Source organism: Kryptolebias marmoratus, linkage group LG15 (genome assembly GCF_001649575.2).
Source record: "Kryptolebias marmoratus isolate JLee-2015 linkage group LG15, ASM164957v2, whole genome shotgun sequence".
NCBI classification, from domain to species: Eukaryota; Metazoa; Chordata; class Actinopteri; order Cyprinodontiformes; family Rivulidae; genus Kryptolebias; species Kryptolebias marmoratus.
Genome location: NC_051444.1, coordinates 9,927,893 through 9,944,433, shown reverse-complemented (window position 1 = coordinate 9,944,433; position 16,541 = coordinate 9,927,893). Strand labels below are relative to the sequence as shown.

Here is a 16,541-nt window from a genome sequence, read left to right as displayed (position 1 = left end):
CAAGGTCTGAATATTAATGCAATCAAGCTGAAATCCACTCAGCCTCACAGTGAAAGTTCAGATATCAAGCAGAGAAAATACCCTCAGATGACGCAAATGCACAGTGCAGTTCATTCAGAAATGATTCAGACGTTTCACATGATGTTCGGTTAAAGCCTTATCCTTCAGCCCTTAAAGACAGATTTGAATGCATGTTTAAAATATCATATACAGTGTCAGTTTTGACATTGACAAGCACAAGCATGAAATTAATCTGTAGATGCATGTTTTAGAATAAGCACCCAGCAGTTCACAGATAACAAATGGATTCACTTATCTTTTTAGTAAACTTTGGAAGGAATATGAAGAAACTCAAAGTTTGTCTAAAAAAAATGAAGTGTGACATAACATGGGAGGATTTATTTAACATTAGTGTTTTTTAGCTGTTTATACAAATGCTTAAATGAACACAAAACTGAGGTAATCTTGTAGGTAAAGTTTCTGACAGTAAAGACAGTTTGATTTATGACAAAAACACAGTTTTTCTCAGCTGATTGTCTGTGACACTGTACACTCCTAAATCAAATATACCGATTCCATAAGTCAATACACGCTCTGTATTTTGCAGTGTCACAAAAACAAACTATCATCAATCAATTTATATAGCTTTTAAAAACTTTACTTGTCACTGCTTGTTTTGATAATAAGTGAAAATGGGCGTCAAAGCTAAAAATACTTCTTACTTCACCTTTGGTGTGAAAGCTGTTGTTTTACTACCCCACACAATAAAAGAAGAAAATTTTTATTTGTAAAATAAAGTTGTTATAATAGTGTTTTGATCAAATGAGCTGTTTAAAAAATAATTATTGCACAGTCACCAAAGCAAAGTCAGGTCAAGATGCAGTGAAAAAGAAAATTCACAGAATATTTAGGAACACAATTATATATTTTTTTTATTTTACCGACAGGTTTGATGCACGTTTTACCATTTGTCAGTTACTTGTTATTCCCTTGAAGAAGAAAAAAAAACAAGTTGACCTGGTGTTCTGTCACCTCTTGTACATGTCAGGCGCCCCTCTGGCCAATGGAAAGATGCATCTTCACAGCTCGGTAAAGAGGAAGCTGGCTGAGGAGAAGGGCTACGTGTTTGACAAGCGGCTCAGGTACAACGTGCGACAGAACGAGAGCAACTGTCGATTCAGAGACATCGTGGTCCGAAAGGAAGAGGGCTTCACGCACGTTCTGCTCTCCAGCCAAACCACAGACAACAACGCTCTCACACCAGAGGTGAGAGCAAAAACATGCAAACACCTTTTCCCTCTGCATTTCCTCATGTGTGCTTGGCCATTTTGTTTGGTGGTGAGTAAGAATGTCTCAGAGGCCCCACGTTAATTCACTTTGCATCACATTTGCCATGTACATTCATTTGGAAAGAATGAATCAAATTTCCCCAATTACTGCTGTAGGGAGACATGAGAGCCATCCAGTAACTGCTCCAAATGAGCCTTTCAGGAGCCGGTGTGGAAAAAGCTATAGTTTTATGTGACAGCTGCCCAAAGTGACACTGTCAGCTGCATGAAAATAAAAGGGGTACTGCTGAAAAAAAATGACAGTTTATTTCAAGCTGCCAAAGCCAGTCTTGTTTAACATTAGGAATAAAGTAAATTTAATCTAGTAAAAAGATGATGCTGCACATTCAGAGGAGACTAATGTGTAATTGCCTTTCAAAAGATCTGCAAACCCCAGAGATGATTTTCAATGATTCCACTGCCCGTTGTGTAACACTAGAACTGCTGCTTAAGACAGCAGCAAATCCAAGAGGGTCTCTGTGATCTCTAACATTTTTGGTTTCCTTTTTCTAGTTACTTTTCCTCACTTTTATAACTCAAGCATTAAAAAGTATAAGCTTTAACATGCAAATTAGGAAATCCAAGCAAATACTTAGTTAATCTAAATCTGCCTTTATTACATTGCAGTCTCTTTCATACAAAATATATTTTAAATTGATTTGTGACTGACACCTTACACAACAAAAAGTTTTCGTTAAATGTGTTGCGCACTGAGCAGAGTTTTATTATTTTTAGAAGCACTTCTGATTAGGTCTGATATACCAGCTGTGTCCTCTCTACAGTCATTTAGGATGCAAAATCTGTGCCAAGCTGTGTTCGCTGGCTTTCGCTGCGTATTTCCTACTCTCCTCTGCAATTTGTTGACCACCTGCTGACTCTCTGTCAGATAAATTCCTTTTGTAAAATTAGCATCCTGCAGCAAATTAAATCCAAGAAATGACTCTTTAACTTTATCCGACATCAACTCAAAAAAAGAAAAATTTGATTATTTCAAAAGGGCATTCTGAACTTGTGTTAAGGATGATTTTTTTTTTCTTTTATGCAACAACGTGCACTCTTACAATGACGATTATGAATGAGTTGTAGTGCTGGATGTGAGGTAATGACTCTCTGCTCAGCTGTTCATGAATGGTGCTGATTTCCTTGTTGAATTGACTGCATGTAGGAATCAACCAGTCAGTGATTGGATGCTCATTTCCACACTCCAATCAGCAACAAACTGGTCCAGTTACATTTTCCGTTTGCGCATTCCATAACTTGCTTCCTTCAGCTGCGTGACTGCAAGTTTTTGATTGTCAAAATTCCAAAGAGCTTCTGGATTTTGACAAATGAAACGGCGTACAGAATATGGTTATGTATGATTTAGTTTCCATCATAAATGTATAGCTATTTAAATCTCTGAAGGTTTGAGAAAACATTCCCCACTTTTTTTTTTCAGCAGGCTCTTTACAGTGTATGTTTATTACTAGAATCCTGGGTTGGCCACTGATAATGGCATGGATCACATTCACCCGCCTCTGGCTCAGAACTATAAGCAAACAGGATTTTCTGGTGCTCAGATGTTAGGCTGAGCCTCAGATCTTCCACAGAGGGCTGTTCTGCCTTTGATACAGCATTGTGGGCAAGGCAGCCTGTTCCTCACAAGAGCTCAAGTGGCCTAAACTGTGTGTGCACATGTGTGTACTTTCATGTGTGACAGTAAGCCTGAAAGATGTGGGCTTATCAAACAGCTTGGATACCTCTTTTTGTGTCTCTCAGGCTTTGAAGCTGCAGAAACAAGAGAGTATATGGATAGGCTTACTGAAAGGCTGTTGCTAAGAACATCTTTAAAAATTATTCCACTGCATTTTTTCCAAATACTACTACTTTGCTTTTTACTTTCTTATACTACTAACTTATATAACTAACCATGTTTTGTCATAAATATTATTTTATGTCCAAAAACACTGATGATAAGAACTTTGAAAAACTAACACATAAAAGGGAAAAACATGTTTTTTTGTTTTTTTTTTAAACGTAAGAAATCATGCTTAGCTGTTACAGAGACTCTAAAACTATATTAATGAAAAATTACCTTGTAGGTGTCTTTTCTATGGAGCCGATCTGTACCACAATAAAATGTCTTATTGTGGGGTCACCCAATACTGAGGCTTGAAAATGAGGTGTTTTTGTGTGGCTGCAGGTTAATATTTGGGAATGAAATAAACAAGTCATGGCAACAGGTTAATATTACATGGGAAGGTAATAAATAATCTGTAGTCACATCTTTATATTGAGAGCCCACGAGATACAGAATGCTGCTTTGTGGTTCAGAATCAAGAGTATTAGTATTAGTCCACACACATGCTTCTTACCTCACACATTAAAAATGCTCAATTTAGATTTTCAAGCTCTGGATTATAAGGATAGTATCACACTTATAGTAAAAACAGATTTTTTTTTCTTTCTTTTTTTTAATGGAGCGAGTTAAACTGCATCTAATAATATCCTGAATTAAGTATCATGGCTAGTGAATGACAACACAGTTTGGCCTCATGAAATAATGTTTATGTAACAATAAACAAAAGCATGTTGCTATCATAGCGTTTCATGTTCTTATTTTTGTTACAGTGTTAGGTGATATATCAAATATATTCAATGAATTGTAAGTTTGTTTCTACTTGAAATGTCTTGAGTGACTATTTCAAAACTATCAAGTAAAAGTTTTCACAGCAGGTTTTATCTTTCTGGATCTAACTTACTTGGAGTTTAGTTTTTCCTGCATGCTTTTGATGCATCGCTACCCCAGCTACCCAGACACTTCTCCAGTGTCCAGAATCTTTTGGATTAGAGGGACAGCAGTGGTGGAAGAAAATGTAAACAGTAAAAAACGTAGGAAGTATTCAGAAACTGTAAACTGCTTCAGAAAAGATTTATTTCCAAAGAACAAGTTGAATAAGTTGAAAGTTTTTTTTTTTTTTAATCCTAATGAGGGAACAAGGGTCAGACGGCTATGGTCTATGAGTCACGGTTTGCCACTGCATCAGGCTGTGAGTGTACTTCAGAATGCAAATAAAAGAAATGCTTACATTTTATACTTTTACTGTGCAGGCCAGTAGTGTTAAAGCTCTCAATGTTTTTGTTCTGTGTAATCGGATAAGTATGAAAACAGAAATGAATATTGCCCACTGCCAAGGATGTCAAAGTTTTAAATGGATGTGTTGGCTACGACCACACCAAATTTTATCTCAGTGTCTGTAAAACTGACTGAGTTGGAGACAATTTTGTGTTTGTTGAGGTCGATTAGCTGAGGTGGGCATTTTGAATCAAATTGAAACCTTGTGTTATCAGTTTGTGCTCTGAGTATGTGTTGGGAATGACTGTCAGCTACTACCATAACAAATCTCAGCTCAATGCTTAGTAAGTTGACCGTGTTGTAGTCTTTGTTACCATTACTTAGGTTGAGTAGGTGTGGTGGCCATTTTGAATCAGATTGACTCAGAAAGTTAATTAGTTATAGATTCACATCCAGTGATTACATTCTGAAAGTTTCATTAAAATCTGCCCACTGGTTCATGAGATACTTCACTAACAGACAAATAAAGAAACACACACAGGCAATTACACACTCCTTCCTGACAGTGGGCGGTAAATATAGACATAGAGCCTGTAGTGTAATTTTATTTTATCCTTATGCTTTAGCTTTGATATACATGAAAGATTTCTGGACTACATCCACCACAGTTAAATAAAATATATTCTAGCTTTTCCATTCTAGTAAAATTAGCCTAAAATATGTATCATGTAAACCCCAAAGACTTGAAATCTGTTGTGGAACTACATGGAGTAAATGCTGGATTTTGGTCTTCTTTTTAAGCCCTTCAGTTAGTGCAAGCCTCGCAGGCTCAGATATTCCATCTAATCACTTTGAAAAGCTCTTTGATTGCTTTGGCAATGGTTGATAGCAATTTGGCCACATCCTGCTTGGAAGCTTTCTAAAACATGAGACAGCTTTCCTGGTCATCAACGACAGATTCTCCTCTTTCTAGCAGGTTTTTCGCTGTTTTCTAGTTCTGTTGCCCTCACTGAGGCCACACACAGCCCCCCTCTTCAAGCACTGTAATTTGGACTCAAGAGGATAAATGGGCTTTATCACCAATTTCTTTACTCAAACTAAAGAGCTGAAATAAAAAAAAACTTAAAATTTGAGTTTATCATACAATATTCTTTTTATTTCATATGGAATGTGGTGAAGCACAGAGCATAAAGGGGAGAAAAGATAGTGGTCTAGATTGTATGACTGAGAGGCACAGATCCTTGAGGGTATTTTTTTTTCCACTGAGCAGTTGCACATTGTTTCCTTGTTGATACCACGTTTGTTTGTTTTTGCAACATCCTCAAGATGTCTCCTGACTGCACATGAGTGTCACTTTGACAGCAGCTCTCTTCTGTCTTTCACACAGAGTTGAACTAGCATCTGTTCATTTTCTTTGTGTGTTTGTGAGCAGGATTTTAATTTTTCTCGTTGAACTAACGTCGTTTGTCATAAAACACACATGCACAGCTGTTTTGCCCTCACTCCAGAAGGCGTAAGATTGAGTCAGATTCACTCCATAGAAGGCTTAAAGATTAAAACAAAATCTCAAACCTGAATTCTGCTGTGAACCTTCAGGATTTTTGTCTGTTTTTGCAAAAAAGATTAGCTTTTTGACCCTCTAAGAGGCGGGCAGGTTGCTACAATATGTTTGTGTAAATACGCTTAAATTATATAGAACAACAAAGGTACACACAGAGGACACATTCAATCGAAATAGGGAGCAGATTATGTGCTTGGTGAGACATGGAGAATTAAGTTCACTTTGAGGTTGGATGGTTAATGTAGGTCAGAGGTGATAATCTGATTAAAATGCAATAACAGCATGTGCTGATTGACTGTAGACAGTAACGTGGTGGTGTGGGTGGAGGCTGGCTTTTTCTGGGAATGACTTTGGTCTCCATTATATGAGACAATGGCCAAACGTGAGGGTTCAGACCAAATAAAACATTCAAATTTGATCCTGATTTCTGGCTCCCACTTTTAAAAATGTTTTGTATTGCAAATATTTACATCTGAGAGCTGACACACATTTGATTTTATGTGTTTTTTTGCTATTAAAATACAGTATTTCTTAAGAGCCATAAAACATATAAGTTTGAGTCATTTTATTTCATTTAGGAATTGTATGCACCACAGCATGGATAAGTAGTGCCGTCAGCATCAGTTGCAGCTTTTTGCCGCTCTGTCAAGAAAACAAGATGCTCAGTGAGTTAACATGTAATTTTTTCATTCACATTCTACCTTTGCTCAAAGAAGAGATTTAATTAGCTTTAAGCTAAATTTCCACCAGTTTAACAAGTTTTACATAATGAGGACCCCCATCTTCCCTCTTCAGAATGATTTGGTTTCTAATAAGAAGATCAGTTGGGTAAAATTGATAAAGGCAATTTAGACTTGAATCTTCAATCCATTCAGAATCGATAGTCATGTACCCTTTGTTACAGCCGAGCCATGTAGACTGGAAAAACCAATGTTGTTAGTCAGTTTTCAAGTGTTGTCAAGTTGTGTTTTGATCCAAGATGAGCCACTGAGTGAAAGTGATCTGATGTGTCACTACAGAGCGCTGAATTGATCTGATGTGTTTTAACTTTGACATAACTTGGTTAGAACGAAGTGCATACTTTCAGCCTTTGGGACATCATCGGGTCAGATGAAGTTAAAACCTGACGGGAGCCATGCCAGAACAGGTGCTGTAGTCGCTGTCCTCTGGCTGTACCGGTTGGCAACTGTTTCTGTGACAACACAACTTCGCCATGATTAGTTTGAAGTTTCAGTGAAACATATGACGTGTGACATGAATTTGTTTTTGGAACTTTAAATCCAATATTTCCTTTGGTTTTCTGTTCTAAATGGGGAAAACTTATTTAATCTATTCTGTTTTATTTTCTTTAAAACTGTACATTACTGTCAAGCATTTGATCATGCAGCTGATAATGGTCATGAATAGTACCCTTTAGAGTTAAAAACCTGTCTTTAAAACAACAATTAAATCTCTTCCTACTGAACTTGCAGGTAATAAAGTCCATAAAGCAGTCATTGCTGTGAACTCACTTACGTGTGTCTGACTTGGCTTCAGCTTATTTTAATACTCTGCTACTCTGTTGATTATCAAATCAAACCAGAAATAATTAGAAATTGAAGATATAAAGTTAGTATAGCAAATCCTTTTGATGTCATGCTGTAATAGACATTTCCCTCTTTCTTTACAGATCATGAAGGAAGTTTGTCGAGCTTTGGGTAATGCAGCTGCTGATGACAGCAAGTTGTTACTGCTGAGCTCTGTGGGGACTGTTTTCTGCAGCGGTCTGGAGCCATCCTACCTGATAGGCCGTCTGTCCACTGACCGCAGAAAAGAGAGCAGCCGCATCGCGGATGCTGTACGGTAAGAAAAAAATATTTCTATTGTGGACCTTTACTCTTTTATCACATGGAATTATTCTCGGCAAATTCAGCACAGATCTTTCTGTCATCTCTTTAGGGATTTTGTGTTGGCATTTATCCACTTTAAGAAACCCATTGTGGTGGCAATAAATGGGCCTGCCCTGGGTTTGGGGGCTTCAATCCTGCCTCTGTGTGATGTGGTCTGGGCAAGTGAGCGGGCCTGGTTCCAAACGCCATGTGCAGCCCTCCACCTCACCCCCTCTGGATGCTCCTCTTACACCTTCCCACAGATCCTGGGGGTAGCTCTGGTGGGTCCAAAAAGAAAAAAAAGAAATCTGTTTTTTTTTTGCTTGTCTCCTAATCTCATTTGATTATTCTTGTAACCATCTGAATAGCCCATATTTACCCAAATCAAGGATTAGGGATTTATGTCACACTGAAAAACACTTCCTTTTATTACAGGCCAATGAGATGCTGTTCTGTGGAAGAAAACTAACGGCACAAGAAGCATGCAGTCGAGGTCTGGTGTCGCAGGTCTTCTGGCCAACAACATTTAATCAGGAGGTGATGCTGCGTGTGAAGGAAATGGCATCCTGCAGTGCAGTGGTAGGTCCTGATCTGTTCAACCCAGAGGGCAAAACAAATTAAGTACAACCAAATGGGCTTTTTTTTTTTACTCTGTGTGTTTGTTCAAAAGGTTTTAGAAGAGTCCAAATGCTTGGTGAGGAGCATCCTCATACCAGTTCTAGAAGAAGTGAATCAGAAGGAGTGTCAGATGCTGAAGCAGCTGTGGTGTTCAACCAAAGGACTGGAAGCACTCTTCAGTTATTTGCAGAATAAGACCCATGAAAAGTAACAATCCTCGCCCAGGAAGGTGAATCATCACCTGAGACTTCCTGCAGGATGATGATGCCGTAATTTCAGACGCCACTGAGGACCTCCGTTTTCACCGCTCAGTTGGGAGGATTTTCTGGAGTTCTGTCTGTTTATGCCTCTAAAAACAAAACAAGTTATTTACCAACTTTGTTTTGTAACAAAAGCATTTTGTTGGACCCTTACTGTCCTAATGTCTATTTTCTGTAGTTAAAGAACAAAGGGCAAAATGTATGTTGCTTTAAAACAAAGAGGGACAGAGTGGTTCTGCACTATTAATAGGATGTATGAAATAATCTATGTCTGGCTGCACATGATAGAGTGATAATATATATTAATATATACATATATTTATTTTATGGTTAGAAATGAGTTATTTTCTGTATATGAGATGCATTGTTAGGATTTTCTTTTGCTCATTTATGTCATGATAAACCAAAGTGTTGCATGAGGAGTCTGTTTTCTGCTCTTTGACGTGCACGTGCACATCCACTCCTCTTTCTAAACTGAAGAACTGAACTCAAACTCTCATACATGCTAGTAAAACAGCTCCAGTCAGCAAGTTGCTTTAAAAGACCTCAGTACAATCAAATATAACTAAAACGAAATACACATCTCCTTTTATTGTGCAGTTTCTCCTCTGTACAAGTCTTTATTACAGTTTTTTTTCTTATTATAGTTGTAATCACCAGAATTTTGCCAATCCATAAAACTGAATCAAGAATGAAGCCGTCTGATGATTTTTCTTCAAGACAAGAAAAGCCGTCCTCATAATGTGAGCGTTTATCTGTTGTTGTTGTTTTTTCTTTCATCTGCGACAAAACGGGCAAGGGTACAATTTTTCTTAAAATCCTAAAAATAAATTATTCTTAAAGCCAGTTTGTGGCTTTTAATTGAAGTAAACTTAAAGTAAACACAAACACTTAAGTCTCGTGCTAAATCTGTCTCTAAATATCAAAGGAAAATAAATGATTTACTTATATTTCACTTTTGCCCCTCTTTTATGATAAAACAAACTGAGTAGCAGCTCTCCATGCATTACTGTAATGGTTCATTAGTGTTACTGCAGGTATCAGTGAAGACAGTCCTTGTGTAAAATGTGTGGTTACTTGAGTAAAGTAAATCAGATAATTATGTTGCTTGATTCTTAGTTTATTGTGGTAATCCTTGGAGGTTTGTAAATAGGATTTAAAACTATTAGAATAGCCTCAAATGTCAGTAAGAAAAAAATGTGGAAAAATAAATATTTGTGTCAATCTTTCTATTTCTGCACGTGACCAGTCAAGATTTCAGGAAGTTGTATATTTTGCAATTTGTATTATACTTGGGGCTCTATTTTGTTTTACCAAAGTGTACATGTATGTAGGTCTACTTTTTGTAACTAATTGCATGTAACATAATGTAAAAATGTGTCACCCACATGAATACCTGGCATTTTAGGATCTGTTTCTTACGGTTGTAAGTATTGGCAGAAATGTTGTGGTTTATTTTTGTATTTATTTAATTTATTTTAGCTAATAGTTCAGTGCCACATGGCTTCCTTTTGCTTCAGAAGCTCTGTTTTCTATTAGTCCTTTTTTTTCCAATTTCCCCACCAAAAATCTTTTTGATGGATAAAATTAGTCAAGAAAGAAAAAGCAGATTTTAAACAGCTCTTGTTCGAATGTTTTTCCTTTTCATGTCATCATTTTATTTTATTGTAATTTATCAAAGGCATGTTGAATATTTATTATCTGTCGTTTTATTAAGGTTTAGAGGCTTGGAAATATGGATAGAATGAGATTTGTCATTTCAAATGTGAAAATTTCTTTTTACGCTGTGCTACTTAATGATGGGATGTTTTTATTTCTGTTCATTGACTGTGGGGTGTGATTAATAGTTTCATTAAGTCATGGTATACCGAGCTTAATAACTAAACAAAACAATGAATTTATAATTTTATTCTAACTTGAAAATCCCTTCAGAGCCAAGATTCAGTTCACAAAATCTAAATGGCCATGCTGCCCGATTTGTGACTGAATAAATTCTTAATATAAGTTAAAGATCTTTAGAATTTTTATTTTATTTATTTATCTTTCGTCAAGGAAATGTCTCCCAACTTTCACTTTGGTTGTAATAGTTTACCTGAGACAAAAAAGTACTTCTTTTGTTTGTTTGTTTTCCTTTTAGACTCCAGGTCTTAAAGTTCATGACGATACAACTTCAGTTGTACCAGTTATTATTGTTGCCCTGTTTATTTTAAACCAAACTTCCCTGCAAATGTTTTCATGTACATTTTAAAATCACCACATTGTGTTTGTGTGTATTTCATCTTTCATACTTTTCTTTTACCCCACATTGTCAAAAAGCACACCTTGATGTGCCTTTAAAATATGTCAAAACCTAACCCGTACATTGTGATGGTTAGAGTGAGCTGCTGAAATAAAGAAGTCATTTTACTATGTGTTTATCTGTTTCTGTCTGAACATATATTTATATAAGCAACTTATACCAGTTGGTTTTCATCTTATTGGTTCATTACTGAAATCATCTGCTCCATAGAATCTATCAGCACACAACAGCCTACCTTAGTGAATCCTTATACCCCTGACATTGCCTCTCATCATGTTCCTTTGGTTGCCAGACCTCTTAAAACTCAGTACCTACACCTATCTGGTGTTCTGTGGTTGCTCTTAATATTTTGTTTAGCTCACATTGTCTCAACATTAACCTCGTCTCTTCTTTTCATTTCCCTAGTAACGTCTGTCCGTTTTCTCCCATTTATTTGGCACCAAGTTGCACACTGAGCAGAGAGCCCTCGTCCCAGCCACTTCCTCCAATTCTTCTGAAAGGACACCGGGGCTTTCACAGGTCTATGAGCTCCCCCAGCCCTAAAGGCCTCAACTCTCTCTTTCTCTCTGCACCACTACAGATGCTGCAGCAAATGTCCTGTCGGTCTCCTGCTCCTTTTAACCTCCACTTGTGAGCAAACCCCAGGATAGATAAAACTCCTCCACTTAAGGAAGCGACTCGCCACCAGCTCTTCTGACTGAAAACTATGGCCTCCGTTTCAGAGCTCGGTTGCTACGTTGTCATGTTGGAGAGGTTTGTGTGCCCCAGGGACCCAAGGAGTTATGCTGTCAGAGGTAGTACGCCACTGGTGGTTTGTCAAGGTAAACTGGTTCTGGTTGAGGGGCCAGACAACCATGAATCATGGATACTGACGCCTGGAGCTATAGGCTTGAAGAAAAGGCTTGTTGTTAACCGGCCCTTTGCCTGAGAGGTTAAACTAGGAAAACCCAAAACAAGCTTAACGGATTTACCCCCTGCAGGAGGTGGAATGAGGTTTTAGTGCAGAGTGAATTGCCCAGTGGATCAGACCCCGTCTACTGAAACTGTCAGTACTACTTTGCTACTTATTTGGATTTTGAGAAGGCCGGCATTTCTTCTTTCAGTTCAACTTTTAAACCACATTTAGTTTTTGGTTTCCAAAAATCCTAACTCTTAACTTATGCTTTTGTTATTGCTAATTTGTCCTTCATGTTTCTTTTTTTTTTTTGCTCTATTTGAAAATCCATTAACCCTAATGTTCTACTGCAAGTACTTCAAAACAAAGATTTTAGCTGACATACCACAGTGGCAATTTTCTGACGGCAAGACTTCATCTGCAGTGTTTAGACTTAAAAACCTTTAGGCTCCTAAGATAAAAGTAAAAAAAAACAAAAAACAATCAATAGCAGTCCTCTACATCCCACTTAAATCTACATATGCAAATCTAATATTTAACCCCGCTGTTACTTGACAGCACCATTTATATAAATCCATGTAAAATCACTAGACTTTCCATTAAATGACAGCCAAACATGTTTCACCAAATTGGTTTGATCTTGTTTCACTCTTTCTGCCTCTAACAATGCCACTCTAGTCAGATCACACATTGTTCCATGCTGTCACTGCCAGAGAAAATATTTCAAGGCTTAACCTCATATTAAAACACCCAACCTGTCAAACACAACATTCCTGACAGGACTCAAACTGTCCCTCTGATACCTTTCAGTTGTACGTCTCTTATCTTGGTGTTTCCCAGTCTTATTCCTCAGGCCACACTGTTGTGAATACTTTAGATGTGGCTGGTTCCACATTGATTCTAAGTATTTAATAATCTCAGCAGCTTGTCATGGAGTTTTGCAGAGGGCTCCTAATAACCCATCGACTGAAGCAGGGAAATGTTTGAAATATTCGAAGCACTGTGTAATGAGCAGGACTGGTAAAATGCATATTTTTATCATCATTTTCTTTCTTTACAGAAATTGTTTTCACCTTTACCTGTCAAGCTGCTATTGGAAGGGTCATACAGTTTCAGTTCTTGAGTTTTTGGCCATAAAGGCAATACTCAGAAACTTCTTACTTGTGCTTTATCCAAAAGGCAGAGTAGGCTACAAAAACGAAGAATTGTGTCTGAAACTGAGTGGGAATTTCACTTTATTTTAAATCAATATGATTCTTGAATCAATGTGATTCCCCATTCACACAAACTTTCAAATGTTTACCATGTCCACGTGTGGCTGTTGTTTTTTAATAAAACATAACGCAGCATGTTTTCAGGACCAGTTTATGACTACCAAAATTCGCCCACCAAGAGGCACTGTGATTTGCTGAAAGGATTATGCCCACATCTTAATTAATCTCTTTGATGGAGTGGCTGAAAAATGCTAATAGATCACAAGCAGCCTTAACATGAAGCTATCTGAATGTTATACTAACTCTGCTACTTTTTTTAAATGGGTGAAGATGATGAAAGTCAAAAAATGTGACCAAGAAAAGATCTTTTTTTTTTTTTTAAGGATTGTCACTTCTGGCATACGTCTGATTCTAATAGTTTTCTTTTATCTACCAGAATCAGTGCACTCGGACAAAAACGAGCTCTGTTCAGCCAAACAGTTAACGCTTCCAGGATATGCAAGTATGCAGCAAAAACCATCATAAATATTTAAATATCTTTGAAAGAAGAATCAGATCCACACCAAAACATACTAGTTTCTTTTGCTGCAATTCTCCAGTGAGTCTTAAGAAAACTGACCTGGTAGTTCTTTTGTTTGCTAGCAGACTGAAAACTATCAAATGGGAATAAAAACAATCTCTATCTCCTTAATGGAGGAGGTAGTTTTAAACTGCAATATAAACCACACAACTAATTTACAACGAGGCATAGTTCCAATCCTCCCCTGTCGTGACAGAAAAGCAACAGTGGAAGTCTTCTGGTTAATTTGTGCTCCAGTATCTGAATGTATTGAACTTGCAGAGCCAGTTAGAAAGTTACATTTTTGTTTTTTTCAGATTTCATTTTTGATTCCTTCTTTTATCCTCCGTTTCATCTCCAGAGCATGCTGCTTGCTGCGCTCCCGCTTTTCCAGCCTCTGTTGAATGACAAGGACACACAAAAACAAAAAACAGTCGGCGCCAATAAAACAAAAGTATGTGCTCAGAGTACTTGTATTTAATTCACAGAGGGTAAAGAGAAGTAGTCGACAGACCTCTTTCTTCAGGCAGTGACGCATGGCGCGGTCCATATCATTACACGTGCCAAATAACTTCAGGAAGCTGTGCTGATGGAAACATAAAAGATGATTACATTTTGTAGCTGTCTGGGCATGTCAAACACATGGCGACACAAGAGTAGAGAAACTGACATACCTCCTTGTGACACTGCCTCAGAAGGTTTATTAGTTCATTGCACTCATCTGTGTGCAGGTGAGGTGACAGATCGGTGTGCATTATGAGTTAAGGCTTACTGAACTGCAGCAGCTGTACTGAAAAGCCACAAAGAAGAAGAACACTAAGAGTTTGTACACACGGCAATTAAAATATCTACAAGTGGTGTAACAGTCCATACCATCTCCCTAATTGATACTTTGTAAAAGAATGACCATATTTCCCCACTTGTGCTTTTTATAAGGGCTGCACAGGATTAGAAAAACTAGACGTGTGATATTATTGTTTGAGACTGTGATGACATCACACACGATAAATTCTCATTTTCTTTTTTTTTGTATGAACTAAACCCAGAGGTGTACATCAAAGTTAGTGAGAGTCTGCTGGATTGGCTAAATATATTTTATAGCTTGCAGAGTATGAATATATGCCACTTGAAAAATAATGTTCATGATTTATTGCAGTCTTTTGCAATATTGATATTGTGATGACAGTAAATTTGTGATATATTGTGCAGCCCTAGTTATTATAATATTTAATGAACAGTAAGTGAACGGTGTTGCAGACAACAGTGTTGTCTTCTAAAGCAGTGACTCCCAAAGCTGGAGTTGAGACATCCCAAGAGTTTTAAAATAAAGCTACTGGACTTCTTTTCTCGTTGGTCAAAAACATTTTGCTACTCATTCAGGAAACTTTCTCAATTTAAACTAAAAAAAATGGTATTCAAAACTTTTACCCTGCATTTGTGCAAGCTGAAGTCAGATACTAATTGCACCACCTCCACTCCCTTCTGAGGGTCATTATGATCTTTGTGAGGAACCAATCGTGGGTCACGTCATGCCAAATGAGGGGTCCTCAGATAATCTCCAGACATCGAAAGAATTTTAAAATGATTGCTAATGACACATTTATTAATATTGACTACCAAAAATCTAAAACTGCATAGGGATAAATCGATGAAAAATAATAATACCATATTCACTGAGACTCTTTTGTGTGGTCATAATGCTATTATTTATTAGGGTAAATAATATGTGAACATAAACCAGCGATGATCTGAGTCACCATGCTCTAAAATTGAAATTTGTGGAGTTTGAAATATAGGTTTGGGAGCCACTGTTCCAAAGGATACTAACTCCTCCCCATCCCTCTCCTTCCTGTTCTGTCATTCTGTCGATGAAGTTTCCAGTAGACACTTACCTGTTGACAGAGAGGAGTAAACAACAAAAGTATTATAGTGGCATTTTGTCCACTTAAAACTGTTTAAAGCCTAAGAACTATGATTTGATTATAGTCCCTGGTCTTAAAAAATAATATATTCATCTTTTTACATTCTCTGCATCTTGATGGGTATTGATTGCTAATTGGTGTCACTTAACAGACTGAATGTTACTTACCAGAAACAAAACTGTCTTATCTGAGAGGTATCTCTGCACACCGGTGGTGAAATGTCGCGTTAGCTAACTGCTAGGCCTTGGCTAGCATAACATGTTAACACCTAAATCATAAAGTGAATCACAACCACAAAAAAAAAACTCAGGTTTTTTTATGTCTCTCCCTCTGTCTCGCCCTCTCTGTACGACAACTTTTTTGTTGTTTTTTAGTAACTAAATTAGTAACTAGTCCCATACAACCTCCACTGACGGCGACAATAACGTAGAGGACGTGCTTCTGTTTATAAGGCTTTAGTAACTTTTGATGGTACTACTTGAGTGACAACGAAGAACAACGAATCAGCGTCCTGGTTTTCATTCACTGAACCAATAGTTAGCGGTCTTTCTAAAAAAGGCGGGACTTAAGAGAGCGGAAGCTTAAAGGAAACGCAAGATGATTACAATCCATACACATCCGCTTTTGTCTAACTTTCCTATTTTTGTTTTCTATTTATGTATGTAATGCAAATATAATTTATATTACAAACATTTTATATTAAAGACTGGTAAATAGATGCATTATTTTTATTTATCTAGGTTGACTCCAAAGAAATGCCAAAACAGAACTAACAAACCCAAACAGCAGTTCTACATATTTAGTTACAATTTTATTAACACTAAAATAAATTTTTTATTTCAATGTTTTTTATGTTAGTGTTCAGGAAAAAACGCTTACACTTAGCTGCGTTGAATAATTTCGTATGTGGCAGACAGAATGTGAATATATTAACAGTGTGATTAATACGAACTTCCTAATCA

At 37.1% G+C, this 16,541-nt stretch overlaps 2 protein-coding genes across 4 annotated transcripts in view; one reads left to right on the top strand and one right to left on the bottom strand.

Annotated features, from left to right (window-relative positions):
• LOC108250233 (chromodomain Y like 2) overlaps positions 1-11,105 on the top strand; it is a 32,046-nt gene extending 20,941 nt beyond the window's left edge. The window contains exons 3-7 of the mRNA XM_017440016.3: positions 1,049-1,266; positions 7,614-7,786; positions 7,883-8,093; positions 8,248-8,391; positions 8,483-11,105. Of these exons, the coding sequence (XP_017295505.1) occupies positions 1,049-1,266; positions 7,614-7,786; positions 7,883-8,093; positions 8,248-8,391; positions 8,483-8,641 (905 nt within the window). The 3' untranslated portion in view covers positions 8,642-11,105. The remainder of the gene's footprint in view (positions 1-1,048; positions 1,267-7,613; positions 7,787-7,882; positions 8,094-8,247; positions 8,392-8,482) is intronic.
• Positions 11,106-13,102: 1,997 nt separating this feature from the next.
• On the bottom strand, positions 13,103-16,030 carry cmc2 (C-x(9)-C motif containing 2). Of its 3 annotated transcripts, XM_017441073.3 has the most exons (5): positions 15,747-16,030; positions 15,482-15,549; positions 14,332-14,402; positions 14,172-14,243; positions 13,103-14,054 (listed from the first exon to the last, which is right to left on the bottom strand). In XM_017441073.3, exons 2-5 carry the CDS (start codon positions 15,516-15,518, stop codon positions 13,971-13,973), a joined length of 264 nt encoding a protein of 87 aa, XP_017296562.1. In that variant the 5' UTR covers positions 15,519-15,549; positions 15,747-16,030; the 3' UTR covers positions 13,103-13,970. The 3 variants fall into 3 exon arrangements, with proteins under 3 accessions (XP_017296562.1, XP_017296570.1, XP_017296579.1); XM_017441081.3 differs by lacking the exon at positions 15,482-15,549 and having other exon boundaries at positions 14,332-14,447; XM_017441090.3 differs by lacking the exon at positions 15,482-15,549 and having other exon boundaries at positions 14,332-14,442.
• Positions 16,031-16,541: the final 511 nt, after the last annotated feature.